Genomic DNA, 21048 nt, shown 5'->3' with positions numbered 1-21048 from the left:
ATACCTCTTTGTTTGCGTCGACAACCGCTCTTTGTTGATATTGCGCACTGGTACTTCCGGTATTGTGCATACTACAATTTGCACCTGGGGGGACACGGTGCGCATGTCCTCGACCCCTTTCACCAAGGTCGTGGCTAGTCCTGACGATTCTTCATTCAACACGTCATTTAGCCCTGCCGCAATTACCACGAGGTTACGTCTGTGAGCTTTAGCTGCGAGTTCTTCACTCGCTTGCCTCATGACTGTCCCCAGCGTATGTCCTGGGAATGTCCCTATCGAGACTCTCTTATCTCCTTTCACCCTTTCTTTGATTGCCTCTGCGCATCGGGCTAAATTTGAGTCACCGGCAATAATGACCCGCTCAGACATTCCTTCTGTATCCTGCATCTGGCTGCTGTCTGGGTGACTAGCGTGAGTCACGCCTGCGGCTTTGTTCCCTCCCTCCCTCAAAACTACTTCTCGGAAGGTGGGCCCTGTGACCACTGCACCTGCATTTGCCATGCCTGCTGTTCCCTTCGCCCCTCCCGCACGGGGGGTCATCGCCCTAATCCTTCCACCGTCACCTGCGTCTTCTTTGTTCCCTTTGAATACCTTCGATAGGCCCTCCTCGGCTGACCGGAGCCTTTCTCCCATGGCCTTCGTCTTTTCTCTCTCTGTCGCCAATGCATTCTCCAGCTCTGCGATTTTCGCCATGAGCCCACTCTGGACAGCCATCATGTTCTCCATTTTGTCCTCGAATTCGCATTGTCTGCACTTGGCGTCAGCTTCTGCCTTCTCGTCCGCACAAACTTCCATCTTCCAACCTACCCCGCACCCTGAACATTTTACGGTCTTTTTGACCATCGCTAGATCTGTTCACTGATACCCACGTATTATAAAACTGTCACAAATAATCACGGCGTACTAAATACACTACCCTAAGTCAAAAGGAACCACAAAATCAATGAACACGCTACACTTCAAGGCACTGTGCGTGCACGTGCTCAGTCCGCTCAGTCTAAGCGCGGACCTCAGCCACGTGGTGGCAGAAAAAAAACCACAGTAGAAAGTAATACACAAAAAATATACAAAGTAATAAAAAAAATACAAACTAATAAACCCAATCAGGCTTTACGCTAACGCCTTATAGAAAGCTACAGACAGAGGCAAGCTCAAATCATGCAAATACACTTATCTGTCGCTGTCGTTCCGGAGCTCTCGAAAAACACGTCCATCCTGCCTAAGGACCTACAAACAACGATCGCAGCGCCAGTGTTCCCTCTAGTTAGTTTTAGGAAACTCTATTCCTAAAATGGCCTGCAAGGAGTCTTGACTCCCAGCGACTTGTTCCTCTTGGGGTGGGCTAGAGAGGAAGTTAATCGCACAAGACGAAAAGCGTATTGATGCACTCGACGTGGGAATTCAGCCAAGCTTTTTCAAACGCGCCACCCGAATATCTGCAGAAGTGTGTCGAAAGCTACTCCCAATGGTTAACAAAAAGAGTTAGTGAATAATGGTGGTGCTTGCACAAAATTCTAGCAGTGCATATCAATTCTCCGACTCTGAGGAACAGTATTCTTTTTGTTTCAATAAAATTGGTTCAGTATTACAAAAGTTATGAACCATTATAGGCAGTTAAGGCCCGAACACACGTACGCGTTGCAGCGCGTCAACGCGTGACTTTTTGACGCGCTGCAACGCGTACGTGTGTTCGGGCCTTTACTTTTCGCCCACCCTGTTATCTCCTATCCTGCTTTTATATAGTCCACGCTTGTCACGTATCTCGGGAGCGCTTGCAACGCGGAATGGAATTGGGAGAGTGAGAGAGGCGGGAGACCGTAGCGTCACTGCAAACACACTTTATAAAACAACACGGCAAACAAGAAGTTAACACCAAAAATTAATTAGAAGTAACATATTCAAAAACGTCCAGCGGTACAACTGAATACAACAACCACTTCTAATTAGGCTCGGCCTGAGTGGCCCGAAAGTCTGGCAACTATGGCGTCTCGGTCTAGCGATGCAAATGGAACGTTCTTACTTCGCGTGAGTCCGTCGCCTCGTTTCCGCGCCAAAGTCGACGCTGAGTCCCGTCGACGTCTGGGAGTCGCCGTCGTCGAAGCTGCCGCCTCGCTAGTCGTCCTCGTCGCTGACCCGTCGGTCTTTCTTCGAGAACGTCGTCTCGTCCGGTTAGGCCTAACCCTCGGCCTATCCTCTTGGTGCCACTGGGTCAAACTGCCGACGTGGCTCTCCGGTGATTGCCGGCGGGTTGCCGTCTCGTCGAGCTGTGGTAGTGCCGTAGGTGCCCTGCGAACTGCTGAATGAGGCTGCTGCAAGCTCGGGGAGCCACACTTGGGTGACGCCAAGGTCGACGGCTACCCTCCCGAGCCTCTCGTGCCGCTGCCCCCAGAACGAGGCCCTACTGCTCTCGTCGCGGGTGCGACGCTGGCTTGCCACACCTTGCTCCTCGACGACCCCACCGAACAATGACTGCTTGATCCTCTGGGGTTCCGCACCTCAGTTCGGGTCGCGTGGCACGCGCCTTCCTCCGGCCAGTGGCTTGCGTCGACGTGGCGGGGGTGCACACCATCGGGTATTTTTTCCATTCCCCGCACACCATCGACGCCTTGCGCTGTCCGGCGCGCGCCCCGTGCCCCTTTACTCATGACAACGCTGCTGTGTTCTTCTCTTGACTGTCAGGCCAGACATTTTTCTGTTCTATCGCTCGCGTCAGTTTTCGATCATAATCTGTGCTATATGGGTGCTGCGCGTTCACAAACAAGCTGGCGAAATTTTAGCTCATTTGGTCTAATACTTAATTTATAACTGAATATTTTTTTTTATAAACGCGCGAGCAGCCCGAGAGTCGGGCAACAATTGCTCACTCGTGAGCCGTGACGTAACAAACTGCTTGCTTTGCGAGCGTCTGCATTCCGGCCGTCAATAGACAGTTATAGTTTAGCGTTAGCGTGATAGCGGGGGTTAAGGGAATAGCGTTACCGTGCCGCAAACGTTGGTGGCGGAAAGCGTGTTTTAGTTTAGCGGGATAGCGTTTACGTGCCCAAGCCACTGGCCCAAGCCGGGACGGTGGCGCCACCTAGCGAAGGGTGAATGCGTTAAAAAAGTGAAAAGAACAAAACCGAGAATACTTGCCTGTATCCCCGCACGCAGCAATATTACTCCTTTTTTTTAGTGAATATAAAAGTAAATAAATATGAACTAAACACCAAAAGCGAAAATTTTCATGTTGCAGACTTGTTTACACCGATCTTATGGTGGCTATACCGATTTCTAGATAGGCCTAGGGACCTTCGAAATGGGAAGCGATCTCAAAAACTACGCTAAGATATCCGTAATACCGTGTTGTCGAAGCTACCTGAAGGCAAGCGAAGCCATTTCGCACAGTCGTTTGCTACGAAAAAAGTGGATCCGTCCATAGGCGTGCGCACAGGGGGGGCAGGGGGGGCGGCCGCCCCCCTAATCACCTGAGGGGGGGCGCAAAATCTGCCCCGTACATTGACTTTTCTAGTCACCTAAGAAGGGGGGGGGGCGCAAAATCTGCCCCATACATTGACTTAGTAGGGTGGGGGGGGCGCTGCGATGAACCTTTGCCCCCCCTAATGGGGAACCCTGCGCACGCCTATGGATCCGTCCACATCAACGCTAAATTCAGTTCGAAGCGAGCGTCGAAAACCGCCGCCATGTTTTACGTACACTACGTTAACCACGCAAACACGCTAACGCTAAATCTGAAAAATAGCGTGCGTACCGTAAACGCTACGGGTCGTTTACGGTACTGCGCATGCGCCCTTAGATCCCGCTATTCCGGTAAGCCCGCTATTCCGTTAAACCCGCTAAACTATAACTGTCAGTAGAGTAGAGTAGACCCTAGAAGCTTGGCCAAGAATTTTGTTTCCTGGTCAACTGCGCGTGCAGTCGAGCTATTTCAACTTTCCTCAGCTTGACAATGAAATAGAACGATTTGCAGCGGCTGAGACCTTGGTAGAAGACGACGGGTCCGCTCCGTGCCGCACATGACGTCACGCACGCCATGGCGAAATGGCGGTCGCCGCCGGTTGGCGGAGTTAATGACCGGCGACTTCTAGGGCTTATTTTGTACTAAAATATTCTTGTACACTGCATTTGTCATATATGTACGTGCACAATAGATTCCCTATTTCTATTTTTCACTGAAAAACCGCCATTTGTTGGGTCACCGTGTCATGGCCCCTTCAAGTGAGCCCCTCTCTTGAATTGAATTGAAGTTTATTTCTCCTGAATTCTTACAGGAGCGGTAGCATTGGCTAAATGCTGTACAGCCTGACAAGAGGCCTCTGCTCCTAATTACTGTTTAGCACGCGGGCCGCTCAACATCATAATATCAATATATGACAAGTGTGTTGCACAATCACACAACAAAAATTAGTGTAGTCTTGTTGCACAATGCGAAATACAACATGAACAGGTTCATCGCGTAATGCAAAACTGATAAATAAGACGTTAGAAATCAAACACAGAAACTTTATTAAGCATACTCAGTATCATGGAATGTCAGGATGGACTTAGTAATGGTTTAGAAGGTATGTGTAATTGGAATATATGAGAACGTGTGAACGATTTAAAAATATTTCTTTATGAGTGCCTGCTCCCGTACGTTATACAGCGGCAGCTGATCGGTCCAGCTGTTATGCGTTTGCGCAAGTTCCATGGGCATGACTAACCAGTTACCATTGTCTTTATCTCGTTCCCCTTTATCACCTCCCGATTATTTTCCTCACACATATTAGTACCGGTAGAAAGCATAACGTGTTTCAAGCGTTTGCGCGCCGAAACCTGCAGTTTCGAATGCGTTGGATGCCGATCGCCTCGGACATGTGCGTTCTGCTGGAACTGTGAGATCCTCTTGGAACGTTTTTTGGCTGAGTAGTTGATGTTACTGTATAGTCTGTGACAACCTAATCATTCGCTGCATGCTGCTCAATGTGATGATAAACTTTAATGGTATCCCTCTTCCCGTGAAGCATTGCGGCAGTTTGTAATATAATCAGGAGGTGTTGTTTCATCTGTTGCACTGTAGAATTCTTGCTAGCTTTTTTTTTTTCATCGTTCGAGCATTAATTTCTTCATTCTGCTGTTACGCCTCTAAGGTGCGACTCCGGTTCCGTCAATATCTTCCCTGCTTGTATTGCGATAGCAATTATATGGACACTCGAGGCGCATTTCTGGCGTCGCCGTCGCCGTGAGGTTCCGTATAAAGTCCAAGTGCGATAACATTGCCCCGCGCGTCGTGTGTTCTATGTGCGAGTGAAAGCGTGCGACTGCAGCCGACGATCGCGGCTCAAGCGGAAAGGAGCGCGAAAGGCCCATGGGGAGTCCTGGAGGGGGGCGGGGCTGCGTGACTCCGGCAGAAACTGCGTACCTTGAGCGGCCGTGCGCGCCTTATCTTGACCGGGATCAGCAGACGGCTCATACCTTTGTACGTGCTCATTTCTCACCACTAAGTTACGAAGGTCGCTTCGCTCGCTGCAGCGGCCGCGTTTCCTCACGCCACCGTTCTGTTCACTTACGTCATGTCGGATCCTAAAGGAGTTAGGCGCTAGTCTTACTTCGTATAACATTCTAATTTGTTGCTATATCATTTATTGCTTCGCCCTTGCGGCGAAACTGACTTTTTTTTTTTAACCGACGATACTCTTAACGTCTCTTGGTAATGCTAGCGGCTGACCAGGCATCTGCAGCACACGTCCACCTGTTTGTGAATCCCAGAGTTTCTGAGATATGAAGGCCTTCTTACTTCTTACGAGCCTTTCTGGGTAAAATATCCTGGCATTCCATATTACACTGATACTGTTCACCTTAATATCGTAGCCCGCACAAAAGACAGCACTGAAGTGGACAACCGAGCGCTGATCACCCAGCTGTTCTTTTTGGACTGTTTTGCGATGTATTACAACTGCGTTGGCAATACAGATTTCGCCCGCCTTCCGTGACGGCGATAACAAAAAGAAAAAAGAAAATGTTCCCCAGACGTCCCAGCCAACCAAATTGCTGGTTTCAATAAAACTTTATTCCTCCTTTGCCTCCCGAAGAATCGAAAGAAGCTGTGACGTCAGTCACGAAAATGACTGAACGCAATCGGCCGGCGCGTGGCGTCTCTATACACAAATGCCGTTTGATTCGGACAATGGTGTTAACTTCCTGCTGCATTCATAGGCTGTCGTCGCGCCTCTTTGATCGTCCATTATACTGCACGGCTTTTGTAAACACGTTATGTCGCTTGTTTTCGCAGACGGCTCTAGAAGAATAACCGTCGTTTTTTTTGTTTTTTTTTTTCGAGCCTCGATTTTGCGATCGATGGAAAGTCTACACAGTGGGCACAATGCGAATCGAATGTATCGATCTTGAGCTATCTGTACGTCTGGCATAGAGACTGCAGCTCTCCATATGATATGTGCGAAAGAAAAAAAGAAAGAAAGAAAGGTTGTAGGGGAGAGAAAATCGAGTCGCTGCAACGTTTGTGTACGTGCAGACCTCGCTTTATAAATCATCCACAGGCCGTAATGCAGGTCGGGGACGTATTAGATTTGCAAGTCGCTTCTCGTTAACCGTGGAATGGGCTACAAATGTCTAGACTGTGCTCGTTGAGGGAAGCGCAGAAGATCAATCCGTCACTGCTGTGGTCTATATTTGGAAGTCTGTTTACACGCATGCTGCATTTCAGCAGTATATACTTATCAGGTTATGTAATATAACAAAATGCAGCTTGTGATTGGTGCTGCTAAAGAACCCCCCCCCCCCCAAATCGTCGTAGCCAAGGGGTTGGTGTGAGGTGTTTCAGACGCTCATCCCCCTATATTCTTGCATTTCCTATAAGCGTACATACGCGCGCACATCATACAACCACATGCACGAACGCGTAAAAAGGTGTCGCCCCCCCCCCCCCCCGGCACCTCGGAACACCGCAAGGTTTCCGTATTGGGACAAACGTGGCTATATTAGACGATTTTACGTAAGACACATAGGCGCCGCCACCTTGGCCTGTTAACCGAATGTTTTCCCATTTTTGTGTATCGTGAAGTGAATTAATAAGGTTACGAAACGTCCAGTGCGTCAACCCAACCATATTCACGCGTATGCGTCTGCCGCAGCCACAGCCCAATATGGCGGCACCGAAACCCATGCGTAAAGTAGTCTATAGATGTGAAAAGCTTCTCACAATCTTTCCTTTTGCGTCTTAGCTTTCCCAATAACTGAAGCGTTATACTGGAGAGGGGTGGCGCAACCACAAGGTGTCCACATCGAGACAAGCCTGGTTATAAATGACCACGGCTTCGGTCGTGAATATCGGCCTCTCGCGACGACCGCCACTCCATAGCATTCGCCTGCAGCCCCGAGCAAGCAGCGCGGCCTTCCGCGGTAGCTTACATGCGAGGAATTGGGCCCCCTCGGTGTTTGCCGATGATGGATGTTTTTCCTTTGTGCGGCTGTCGGTCCCGCGCTCGTGGCACGTGGCCGCGGCGTTTGGCCCGTCAGCACCTCGAGGCATGGAAAGCTACCCATCGCTGTGCGTGCTTTCTCGTGCACTATATGCATATTTGTGTGTCTTAGTAAAGTGTGTCTCGCACGACGCTTGTGCCGCGAATCGAGAAAAAAAAAACAAAAAAAAAAACTAAGTCTTCATCGTGTAGGCTGTATGGACAAGAATTAAGCGGCCTCGCACGGTGTGGTCCGGCGTTTCGATAGGCGGACCTATTTTTGCCAAAGGCGTCTTGTCGTCCTTTGCGTGGCCGAACATTTTCAACTTTGCGTGTGTGTATACACACGCACAAACACACATAAAGGTTCGTTGACCATCATAGGCGTGCGCATGGGGGGGGTGGCGCAAGGTCAGCCCCACACATTGACATAATAGGGAGGGGGGCGCTGTGACTCGGGGGGGGGGGAGGCGCTATGTCAGCGCCATACATTGACATAATTGGGAGGGGGGGGGGGCGCTGCGACGAACATCCCCCCCCCCCCTGAAGGGGAACTCTGCGCACGCCTGTTGACCATAAAAATGAAATTCTGGCTTCCAGGGACATGGGTTTTGATTACGTGGTAGGCCACATAGCGCTTGGATTTTACAGCCTCGGATCAGTCAGGCTCTTACGAACTCACGTTTTGTATGCGGCCTGACATGCTAATGCGGTACTCATCAAATGTTTACTAAAGAGTAGTTCAGGGAAGGATGGAGGCCCGTGCGTATGTTTAGCTTTCTGTGCGCGTTCAAATAACCAGAGCTGGTGAAAGTTAATCGGGAAACTCCCCGCTCCCCTATACTGTACGGCGTACCTCATACTCATATCTCGGTTTTGATGCTCATATCTGCGTACTCGTTCTCTTTAAATAGCCTTGAGATACTCGTATATTTCATATCTATCTTTCATACTCATATCTGGATGTTCTTTAGATACTAATATCTCGCGAAAATTCCTCGTTATTCACTAACATCGCAGCGAAGGGACGGATGGAAAGGGACGAACCGCGAGCGATGTTTGATGTCACTGCGGGAAATGCGGGTGGATCGTTAAAACGAAACTGTGGTGCGTTAGAACGAAAAAAATTACACCATCTCCCACTAAAGGGGATCATGAGGCGATGCGAAGCCGGAGCACTTGCACGATCGCGTTCCGTTCGCGCTCGCTGGGCATGCTAGCGACCTCGCGTCGTGTCTTCCCTCTAGCCTGGCCGGTAATTCTCACAGGGCGAGCGGGGAACGCGGTCTACAGGCGCGCGAGAGGGGAGCAGCGTAGGAGAGGAGAGGGGGAGGGAACGCGCATGCGCTGGCGCTCATTGCGGCGCTGCACAGGAGAGAATTTCGGCATGTCGAGCCCGCATTTCAGAGGAGTCAACCGAAGTAGAGTGTACTCTCTAGTACACTGTAACCAAAGCAAGCGCTGTACTGAACGCGCGCAGCGCTATACCACTTGAAGGAGAGAAGGCTAGAGGAGAGTAGCGCATGCGCCGCGAAAGCAGAAGCGACAACGCAGGAGAAGCGCAAGCAGGTGCTGGTAGAGAAGTGGAGAGAGTAACGCGGAGCTGTTGGAGAAAGGGAAGGAGGAGAGTTGCGCATGCGTAGTGTGAGTGCGGACTAGCAGGCCGCGGGACATACCCCCGAGCAAGAGATTACTTCGCATCTAAAAGGAAGACGAAGATGTGGACGACTGAGTTCGGTTTGGCTTCGACCTATGTAACGGCGCTTGCCGACTGCGTGATCTATTGGCCGAGGTCCGGGCGAAATTGAAATATATGCTCAGCTGTGCCGATTAAAAGCGAAGAAAGAAAATAACCGGACGCATTTGGGAAACAGTCGAATGAGCGAAATATGACACAAGCGACTAAACAAAATGTAGCACGCACACACAGCGCCGTGCCAACTGGCCAGCCTACAATCAGTGTTGCAGTCAATAAAATGAATTTTCTTTATTGCTGCCGCTGCCGCTAAAAATTATGGCTTGGAGAGATAAGCTTGCTACAGAAGCTAAGCTCAGTTTCACTTTGAGTGCGAGATAGAGAGAGAGAGAGAGAGAGAAAATATATCCGCGTTTGTATTAGCGATAGAAGTCCGACCGCCAGGAAAACGAACGGAGTCAAGCGATCTTTTTTTATCGGCAGGGTAGCGTGGGTGCCTGGGTTGGGGTTGTGTGTGTTACGGGGTCTTAAAAGTCGGCTGGGACGCGTTTGGCGTGCGTTGTGCCAGTTTGGGACAGCTGCCGCTGCTGCGGTGGTGGTGAAAAGATCGGGTGAACTGGCTCGGTGTGGGGTGTCACGTGGCAACCGATGCGCGCGCTCTGCTTTGGCACTTCGCTAAGAACACCCGCCCTCCCACCTTCCCCGCCGGCCTCTTCGGCTTCCGGGTTCGGGCCCTAGGCCTGTTAGCCCTCTCCAGTCTTTCTTTCTCTCCCCCTCTTCGTTGGCTTCACTCTTTCTCTCACCGAGCGCCTGTATAGCCCAGCTTCTGACAGGTTTTTCCGCCGCGGTGTGCTTGTTATTCTGCGTGCGGTTGTGTGTTTTACCTATCTCTCGGCTTTAATTCGCTCCACCTTAGGTTGCTATTTGGGCCTGCTGGTATGCCATTAGCGGGTATTACGTTTCCCACGGGGAACACGGGTGCTAGAAGAAACGATGAAACGCAACAAGGCGCAAATCTTGTGCGCAGCCCCAAGGATCTGGCTCCGCATACCGTCGGGGCAATATGTGCCGCTGTCAGGGGCGTAGCAAAGTGGAAAAGGATAAAAGTGGGTGACAGATCAACTTGCCCCAGGTAGGGACCGAACCTACAACCTTACGGATGGCGCGTCTCATTCGCTACCAGTTGAGCTACGGCGCTCCGATGCTGTACCAATTGAGCGCCGCTGTAGCTCAATTGGTAGAGCGTCGGACGCGTCATCCGAAGGTTGTAGGTTCGGTCCCTACCTGCGGCAAGTTGATTTCTCACCCACTTTTATTCTTTTCCATTTATGCCATACTACAGTTAAAAGCTACAAATAATGTCACCTATACATTCCTTAGCTTGATTGATGTTGGTTTCATTAGACTGTGGCATGGGATCACACGAAGCACTCTTTGCTTAAATCTTCTTTCTTTCTTTCTTTCTTTCTTTCTTTCTTTCTTTCTTTCTTTCTTTCTTTCTTTCTTTCTTTCTTTCTTTCTTTCTTTCTTTCTTTCTTTCTTTCTTTCTTTCTTTCTTTCTCGAGTGCTAGCACTGGAACATGTCACCGCCATCTCACGCTCGTTTTCCATTTCTTTCCTTTTTTTCCTTTCTTTTTTCGTTATCGGAGGACGGCGTTCCACTTTGGGAGAGAAAGTTAAGTAAATAGGAAGGGAAAGCGTGGGCGTTGAGAGCCAAAACTATATATTGTCGAAATGGGGGCGAGCGGGAAAGCGGTGACGAATGGGAGCTGCCAAGCGACCGCACCCACATTGGCAAGCCGCAAGGAAGAGTGGGAAGGGGGTTGTATCTCAGAAAATGTGGGATAAGAGAGAGAGAGAGGGGAGGGGGGGGGGCGAAGGTAACTAATTGGTACAAATCCCGCGTCTTTTGTAAAGGTCTTGAATGTTAGTACCGAAAAAAACAAAGGCGTGGGTGGGGATACTCTTTGCATTTTCTTATCGATTTTCCGCGCGATTTAAAACTGACGTCATCCCCTGCGAGCCCTTTAGGCGTACACTGGATTATAATGATTACAGCTACGTGCATAAGGACCAGATAGAGCCGGCTTTTTACAGCGAAAGCTGTTATGAGATCATTTCAACGGCCGTTTTTGCCGCCGTAGTTGTCCGCCGCCGCCGGTGTCCGTAACCGCTATCGCTCGAAATAAGAAAAACTTTCCAGGATGGAACGAAGTTCCATCCAACCTGGGCCCTCTGCGTGGCAGCCCAGTGTTACCTCAGAGCCATGCCGGTGCTTCAAACTGCGTTGCAAAAAGACTTTATACAGGCTTCATGTCGGAAAGGAACCACATTAACATATGTAATGTAGTGTGGTAGAAGAGTAAAATAACCAGGCGTCACACAAACGCGAATTCTGTAACAGGGCGTCACACAATGCGAATTGCACAACGAGTGGGTTGTTGAATGCTTCCAACCCATTACAAAGGCCTCTGCGATCGATAATTCTTCATTGTCATCAGCTACAGCATCAACAAAGTGCACATAATGCCTTACAGGTGTTTAGCGAGTTACACGGTTCTCCGCAGAATGACGAAAAATGGCATAGTGGCTGCTTCCCTACTTCACAAAAATTATGATGATTTATAGCGTAGTGGGTTCCTCGCAAGTGCACTTCTATTGGTTGCCAAGGAAGCCCATAAAGCTCCCATGATCCATTTCCTCAGGGTCTCAATAAAGTTAATTCCCCTATCTCTATCTCTCTCTTTCTCACGTTAGCGTATGTTTTAAAGCGTGGAGGGAGAGTGAAATAACGACCGGGCGTCACACAACGCGAACTACTTAACAAGTGGGTCCTTTAAAGCTTCCAACCCATTACAAACGGCTGAGCCATAATTCTTCATCGTCATCAGCCGTCGTATCAAGAAACTGCACATAATGCCTCACAGATGGTACCTCGCTTCTCCGCAGAATGACGAGTAATGTCGTGGTGGGTGCTTCCCAACTTCACAGAAATTATGATTTGCGCCGTAGTGGGTACGTTGCTAGTGTACTTGTATTAGTAAACACAAGAGAGTTTACAACGGGCTCTAGAAATGCCGCTCTTGCAGCTTTCGCTGGGACTGTGCTGCGCTTTCCGCGCAGGCCTGGCGTTTTTTTTTTTTGTTTTTTTTTCGGCGTGATAGTGTCTTGTGTTTCTTAGAAACCCAACTCTTGTGAACACAAACACAATATTTTCTTCTAATTGGTCAGGTAATTAGTACGCAAAATCTTGCGCTAGTGACAGAATAGGACAGACAGCCGAACATCGTACATGCATGGTGCACGTCTAAGAACAGTGTGCGCTACTAGTACTATTATCGATATACCAAGCCTCACTAATTACACGCTTTCTTCATTCCTGTGCCGGTACAAAACTGTGCATCGAATTTTGGTGTGCACTTACACTCTCGACAATGTAAGGATAGATTAGAAGGTGAGCCTCTGGTTAGCGATCTCTTATGCTGCAGTGGTCTCTGGTTAACACAGCGGCCCGTCTGTCCTACGTAGAAGTGGCCGCAGCTAAACGGAACCTTATACACCACACCTGTACGCCGATCACTGAATTTGTTGGTGTGTTTTACGAAACAAATGTCAGTCCACTTCTTATCTATTAGTCGCTCATTATCTTTTGTATGTTGCACGAGTTCTTCTTCTTTTTCTTTGTTTCTTTAAGATTGGGTAACAGCTGGTACGCTAGTATGGTAGAAGAGAAAACAAGGGGCCAAATTTGAGTTTTGGAATTTCGCGCCGAAACTTCAGTGCCCGTTCTCACGGTGCGAGCAGCTTTCCTCGGTGTTCTAGGAAGTTAATTTCCAAACTCATCATAACGAAGCTGCCTGTCTGAATGCGTCTTTAAATTGCGAAACATGCACGTGTAATAAGGGGCGTATTTCGGGGGCCTCGGATTCCGGTGGACAACTGCCAGGTCGTGATTGCTGTTTTCACGCATCATGTCGCGTGGAATTTCTCTGCCGAGGCGAGTTCTTGACGGGCGAGCCGCGAAGAGCTCGAGGAAAGCGTGGTGACGTACACTCATTGGCGGTGGATCTAGGCGTCGCCGTTTCGACACTGCCTTGTGACGTCACACTGCACGTCGCCGGTACGCACCGGCTTGTCCCGGTATCCATTGAAGAATCAGTCCAATGAAGAAGAAATGCTATTTCTCTGTTTGAAAATGTATTGCGTTGTATTTTTTTATAATAATTTCTCATTAACTGCACTGTAAATATTTTTTTCCATTTACTTCCCTGTATTTATTGATGTATTTTTCGCTCACAATTGCTTTGCATTTGTCCGCCTTACCCAATGCTCTCTTGGGCCCTGTAAGGTGTCATAAATAAACATAATACGCGAGTAGCGCTGGCGTGTGCAGTTATTTTTCCTTCTTTTTAACAGCGTAAGCTGTTGCGAGTTTACAGCCGCCGACTTTTTAAGCGAAACTTTTGTAATTCACAGATTTCGGCGCGTCGTGCGCGAAAAAAATCCGGCGCCGGCGAGCACACAGGAATGCCGCTCGTCACAGGCGTCGTGTTTGTATGCGCCGTTTTCCAATAAACTGATGCCCTCTCAACGTGAGCTCGTCGGCCATCACCCGATTCTGACATGGCAATGTGACCATCTTGTCGAGGTCACTTGTAATTTCACGTTGCCACATTACATTGTTGCCTGGATATGAACGCATGACGATAGTTGTTGCCTGTAGCAATTGAAGCGTTGCGCTGCTAAGCACGTGGATGAAGGACCCATCCCCGGCATGGAGGAAGGAGACAGGAGCATAGGCGTGCGCAGGGTTCCCCATCAAGGGGGGAGGGGGCAAAGGTTTATCGCAGCGCCCCCCACCCTACTAAGTGAATGTACGGGGCAGATTTTGCGCCCCCCCCCCCCCTCTTTGGTGATTAGGGGGGCGCCCCCCCCCCCCCCCCACTGTGCGCACGCCTGTGGTTAGGACGGTGCATTGAGCAGTACTATAGAGAGAGAGAGAAAGAAAGTATTCGTCAGGCACGCACACACTAAGCTTCGGTTGCCCCCATTTTCCCGATAGGGCGAGGGCTCCAGAAATTTTCTCCCTCTTTTTCACGGGCTCCCGCTGTGCTACTCCTTCACGGGCGCTTGTTCGATAGCGCTTGCGCTAAATATCTTGCATCGGTGTCGCGCATATCGTTAGCAGTCAATACAAAACCGCAAAAAAAGAACAAAACGATTAGAAAAAAAGAAAACGCATGTAGTAGATGGGGAGGTGATGGAGACGGCTTTTACGAGAAAGCCCTCCCTCATTCGAGTATAGCGCCGTTGACGCCGGAGCGCCGCCTCGCGCTCCTTGGCCCGGCTCCACGGTTTGCCGCCTCCGCTTTGGGTCCCCGCGCCCCTTCGCTTAGCTGTTCATTTGCCTCGTCTTTGTTTCTTGCTTGCTTGCAAGCGCTCGCGCAACTCCCGTATAACGGTCCCAGCGCAAAAGTGCCGCTCGCTCCTAAGCGCCCGGCCTTTATTTTTGCGTTAGCGTGGGGTTGAGGGGCCGTGTTTATAGGCTCCCCCCCCCCCCCCCTTGTGCACGGTCGGTCGGCTCTTCAGAATGTTTTGGGGCGGTAACATGGTAGGGGGGGGGGGTGGAAAAAGGCGATGGCAGGCGCGGTGTTTCTGTGAAGAAGAAGATGGAAGCGTGCACGGTGTGGCATCGAGTTGCGAAGCAGGCGGAAAGCGACGTCAACGCTTCGTTTTATTTCGTCGCTTTCTTCGCCGGTCCGTAAAAGAAAAGAGCAATACAAACGCTTAAACTTGGAAACAATACCTCTTCGAAGGCTTGGCCCGGGACACTGAATGCCCGAAGATCGCGTTGTTCTTTCGTTTATGCAGTGGGAGGTCTCCTGGGATGCAGCGCCTTTGTCATCCCGGAATTCTTTATTGAGCCCTACTGATCACTATTTAAACTTGCATCGATTTCCTTTCTGCTTTCTTTTTTCTCTTCCTTTTTTTTGTACTTTTCATGATAATTGAGTGTTACCATTGTTACAAGCTAGTCCTCCCATTTTAAGATATGGCTTCGGCGAGCATGGTTTCGCTTTTCGTTTACGCTACAGTAGCCATGAAAATGTAGCTTCGAGAAAAAGAAAAGAAGTCCACCCTCTTCTTGGCCGATTCTCATACGGGGGTTGCCCAGCCGCGGGACAGCAAAAAACAATAATAATAATAACTAACAAAACCTGACCCGCAACGTTTGCCGGTCTCGTGCCAAAGGCATGCAAACTCTTCTTCTTTTTTGTTTCACTTTCGGTTGAGTTCAATTCAGTCGAACGGTGCGGCCGTCATTTCGAACATCTGTCTGAGAAACATGACACTGTACACGTGTTGGGACGCAGCGCGCTGACCGGGGAAGCGCACAACCGTTAACTACTTCCTGGTACGTCATTTGCACATTTCCCAATACCTGACCCGCGAATACGCGAATATCGTCACGTTGCCCGCCACGCGCACGTGTCAGAATGCGCGCTCCGCGACGTGCGATCTGATTGTTGTTGTGCGGCGTCGCCGGTGATCTATCCATGGAAGGCAGGCTGTAGCTACAACCGGGTGTGGCGTTGTCTCTCTAGTGTTAACGCCCGTTTCCGCCGCCGGGTGCCGCTCGCGAACGCGGGTGGCGCGCGTAGGCGTACGCAGAGTCCTGCACTTAAGGGCGAGGAGGAAGGAGCGAGGGTGCACTGGCTGGGGGACGGGGCAGTGATGTCGGACTAACTGTGCATTGAGTGAGGTATAAGAGAGGAATCTGTCAGTGTGATCAAAATGTGGATGTTTGTTTGCACAAAGTTCTTTGCAGCAGCAGTGTAGTGCATGTATGGAACAAAATGCAGCCCGCCAATTAAGGGTCATAACTATGTGGCTTCCCCCCCCCCTCTTTTTTTTATTTCTATAATTGCATGTCTACTCAATTTCCTAATGTGCTTACGCAAGTCGTTTTAAAAATAATTTTACAATTTTTCATCTGTGCCTTTTCAGTCACCAACAAATTTTGCAGGCCAGTTATTTCCTTTTTTCCTGCACGTATTTGAACACTCTGTACTCTCTTTACTTGTCTGCATTGTCTGGTGCAAAACCTTTTAGTGAATAGAAGCGTAAGCACTTGATCTGGTCGTTTCGTGAATTGAAGTCCTCTTCAATTCACAGCTTGGAGGGGCAGGAGATAGTAAAAGTGCCATTGTCTGACCCTTTACTGCGTTCTTTCCGTTACTGGTATTCGCACTCGAAGTCACTTTACGGTACACTTTTTTGCTGCTTGTGGATTGTGGCACATGGTGCTACAACACACTGCACTCAGTCAGTTGAACATTTGGGGAACGTTCTTTATTCCACATCGGCTCAGAGCCCGGCGAACCCGAGGTCACTCATGGCGCGAGCGTACTGTGCCGGCCAAGCCGTGTGCTCCTTGCTGCTGCTGATGATAGTGTTATTAAGTGCCGCACGTGACATCCTCTAAGTGAGTGTCTTTTCTCTGGTCGTGTGCACAGGGTCCTAGATGGCGTCCTCTGGGCTGGTGAAGCAGGAGGAGGAGCCGTACGAGCTGACCATGTACTCGTCCTCGTCCTCCCTGTCACCGGGCGACGCGGCGCCCCGCAAGCTGCAGTGCCACTCGCCCAGCCTGTCGCCGCCGCTCAGCCCCCGAGAGTTCTCCTGCTCCTCCACCACCAGCATCAAGCACCAGGCGCCACCCTCCCCGCCGGTCACGGGCCATGGCTCCAGTGAGTATCACTTGTTCACATTAATACCTTCAGGCGCTAATTAGGACGGACTGTCCGTAAATGTGTCGAACTTACGCAACTTTATTTACAGTAGACTCTCAGTAGACGCAAGTCTCTTAAACGTAACTGCTGCTTGAACAGAGCAACTGGCCCTAATATGATTGGTTTCATACTTGGATTCTGCGCCCCTGCTCCTCTCTCAGTAAACGGAACTCCTCTTAAACAGAACACATTCTTCTGGTCCCTTCAGGTTCCGTTTAACAAGGGTATAATGTATATATTTGAGCTTAAATGGCCCTTGCAGGAGTGATTACAGGGGTAAAACAAAAGGCAGCCATGAACAGAAAGGAATGATTTGAACTTTGGTAACAAGATAGTATAGTACTACAACACAACACTGTTTATTAGGTAAGTCTTCCCAGTAAGAGATTGCTGAGGGAAAGAGTGAATATTTTTGTGTATTATCACGTCTTGAAGGTCATCTAATTATTCTGATTTGCTTGGTTCTTGATGAGTGTAGGAAAGGGGGAAGTAAATAATGTAACTATTTAATTTTGAATTGGCCATGGTACAAAAGCCAAATGACAAGGAGCTTTCAAACTATTATAAGGCACTCGTGTTCTATTTCAACAAAAAGAATGTGGTAATTCGTTAATCTGTTTGTTTTTCGGTAATTTATGTTTATTACAGTGTGATTAAATATATATTTATTCTGAAGTCAGTCATGTTCTGTATTTGCATAAAAAACATCAAATCTCAGGCTCAAAATACTTGTACAATTTGTTACCAGTTATATTCTTTTTGAGCAAGCAAAAATACTAATTTTGACATGGAAAGTGGTATGTTGAATGACTTGTGATGGGTGCCACCATTAGTTGGGCGGATATGCAGCCCAGGGAAGTGCACTTGCGCGTCATGGAAAGGGTCTATTGGCTCTATCTTCCGAGCAGGCGGCGGCCACTCAACGCGGGGCTCGTCGGGGCACCACCACAACAACAGCAACCACCACAGTGGTGGCGGCGGAGGCGGAGGCAACTCGCCGCGGCGGTTGTGCCTCGTGTGCGGGGATGTGGCATCGGGCTATCACTATGGGGTGGCTTCGTGCGAGGCCTGCAAGGCGTTCTTCAAGCGGACCATCCAGGGTGAGTGGGAATTGAAATGGTCTTGGTTATTTTGAGTTTATCCTGTTCAAGTACCCTGTCCATCACCAGTGGACAACAGCTCTCATCATTTTCATAGTTGAACTGGGAGTGATGTGCTAAAATGATGTAGTGTAATCTGAAACTAAATTCGTGTATAGTGTTAGTGTGTAGTGCAGCCCAGCACGGACTTCTGGTTGGCCGGGTACTTTTGCGGCATCACGCTCGCGAAAAAATGTGTACCGACCTTGAAGGCAGTTCATTTCGAAGCCTTTGGTTGGTCGGCATTTTTCGTCCTAGATATTTGACGTGATGATGTCATCACATGGCGTTTTACATGATGATGTCATCATGTCAAATGTTATGTCACTGCTTGGTCACGTGGGTTTTGGTTGCCTCAGATGCTAATGCCAGATTCTTTGCTTCATGGGTCATATGCTTTTGAATTAATAGTATACCCGCCTTAGAAGTTGAAGTGGTTGCATTTCAGCAGCTTCGCTGGACATCATCCACTCTAGCAGGGCTGGGATAGCAGGTCAACTTTCCTTTTCTGAGCTTGTGCATAGCTTGAGAACACTGTTTGCTTTTTGATCAAAATTAATTTATGCATATATTGAAAGAAATTTTCATAGGCTAGCAAATGAACATGTGCCAGTTCAGATCGATTTCGGCCTTTGTGTTTCTTCTCGACATTTGAAACAGGTCCAAACAGTTTTTCTTGTAAACTAAAACTGCAGAGACAAGTATTCTGGTTCAACACCCAGGACATAAATGCTTCTGGAAGGAAATTGGGCACTTTCGTATTTAGCAAAAGATGCCACGATAGCGACACAAGTACTGGTGAAGTAATGGATCATTCTTGCTTGATGTGCTGCACAGCACAGTTGCTTTCAACCTACGATGCTTTATCTAGAACGAATGCTGTGGATATCGCAACTTCTATTATGATTATATTATTATTAGAGTTTATTATGATTATTATTATTAGAGTTTATCAGCACAAATTCAACAATGGCTGCAGAGAACCAAGACTGAGATATTACAACTTCTAGATGCACGACTATTTTAAAGCATGTTTCACTTAACTACTTTATGCTCTACTACAGTGGCAGCTTCTAGACGTGCCCTTGCATCAGATTACGTTTGACATATCGCACGGTTGCACGTCTGGTGTACATTATACAGTGCTTCGGTCGCGAGTGCAAGCGACGCATCGTGGCCACTGTTCGCACAATCGTGTCGCACCAATAATTTATCCGGTGAAACTTTCGTCACGCATGCATCGCGCAGAATTGCCGACAAGTGACAGTGTAAGGAAAGGGTTGTTTTAGCTTGTTGTCGCACGCGAAAGCCCTACGACACGGCTGGATTGGGGCCAGAGTTGTGCGCATTCCTGTTTCCCTCGGGAGACCCTCCGGCCTTGGCTCGTGTCACGGCTCGTCTCCCATGCGAAGCTGTGGTGCCTTGCTAATCTTACACATCTTGGCACCTGCTCTGCCTGTCTGAGCACGAAGCCTACAGCGGTGATTTACGGTGGTAAATAGAGTCTGTGGCCGGGTGCTGCTTTTGTTGCGTGGTTAGTGCATCGCTGATATCTGTTTTACAACTGTGCTGGTTAAATTTTGTGTAAATTATGACGGCAGAGTATACTTCTTATATTATTCTCTCTAAGCTTTGAACTTGTGTCCGGTGAGGCGATTCAATTAACATTTTCAGCCACAGAGTATGAAGCTGTGGGTTTGATTTTCCGCTTTGAGAACTGTTTCTTGCGCCAAGGGATCCCAAGTGTGAGGACAAAACTTGGTATCCTTGGCACCACACTGACGTTCTGACGCTGGTGTATTGACCCAGAATTTCATGAACGTTTGGTCTTCATTTTTTTGTGCTCTGCAATACTATGCAGTACGGAATATTAATGATCATTACTATTGTGTCCAACAAAGAAAAACGAGCGCTAAAAAGTCATCTTCTTTCCTTTGTGCAGTACGGAAAAAAGTACTACGTATGCATGCTACGTAAACCGTGTAGCGTATAAATGCGTATACATATTACATAAACTACGTAAACGTTATGTGGTATTACATGCTACGTTGTGCTCAGTGGTGTAGCCAAGGGGTAGCGCACCGGGCACGTGCCCTTCCCAAGATTTCTTTCTGCCATGGGACACAGAGCATAAAATGACTCTCGAGCACAGTTGCCTGCCCGGCAACTGTGTTCAATACGTGGTACTATGTATTATGTAGTACCAGGTATTATATATTACGTGCTATCATGCATAAATTAGTACGTGGTGCCACGTAATACTTCACAATTATCTATTATCGTGGTTTTGTGAAAAACGACCTGACTTCCTGCTTGCCCATCTCCTTCCTGCAGGCAACATCGAATACACGTGTCCCGCGTCGAGTGACTGCGAGATCAACAAGCGGCGGCGCAAGGCGTGCCAGGCCTGCCGGTTTCAGAAGTGCCTCAAAATGGGCATGCTCAAGGAAGGTGGGTGGTCACTCTCTCTCAGCTCGCGCGTCGCGCTCGTCTGTTCGTACGTCAGCGCAGTAATGTAGGTTTCTTTCGTCAACATTTTCATTTTCAACTCTCACATGTGATATATATCACTCTTGCTTCATATTTGAAGTTGCCTTAGTTGAATTTTCTTAAAAAAGACACTAAAGAAATTTGCTCGTAGTATCACTAAATTACTAGGGGGTGTGCGAATAAGAAATTTTCAACTTCGAAACGAATTTGAATAATAAACAGCAGGGGTGAATTGAATCATATATTTTTCAAATAGTTGTGGCAGTGTGGCAACTGAAACTAATTTGTCTATTTGTGCATCAAAGTTGGTGAAAGTTAGCACAGTTGTGTAATTCTTTGTTCTGATTTCAATACTTGTTATGAAGTTTTGTGGTGTTCAGGTAGTATTTCGAATAGTAAAAGTGCCTTGCGAATCTAATTGAACACGGAACTATTCGAATAGAACATTGCAAGTTTTGAATATTTGCACACCCCCATAG

At 48.5% G+C, this 21048-nt stretch overlaps 1 protein-coding gene across 1 annotated transcript in view; it reads left to right on the top strand.

Annotated features, from left to right (window-relative positions):
• The window catches only part of LOC119402132 (steroid hormone receptor ERR1-like), a 110974-nt gene that overhangs the window by 74234 nt on the left and 15692 nt on the right, over nucleotides 1-21048 (top strand). The window contains 3 exon segments of the mRNA XM_049418510.1: nucleotides 16668-16898; nucleotides 17846-18040; nucleotides 20414-20530. Coding sequence (XP_049274467.1) covers nucleotides 16676-16898; nucleotides 17846-18040; nucleotides 20414-20530 — 535 coding nt within the window. The 5' untranslated portion in view covers nucleotides 16668-16675.

The sequence above is a fragment of the Rhipicephalus sanguineus genome, chromosome 8, assembly GCF_013339695.2.
Source record: "Rhipicephalus sanguineus isolate Rsan-2018 chromosome 8, BIME_Rsan_1.4, whole genome shotgun sequence".
Lineage (NCBI taxonomy): Eukaryota > Metazoa > Arthropoda > Arachnida > Ixodida > Ixodidae > Rhipicephalus > Rhipicephalus sanguineus.
The sequence above is the reverse complement of the archived record's forward strand: the minus strand, read 5'-3'. Positions and strand labels throughout refer to the sequence as shown.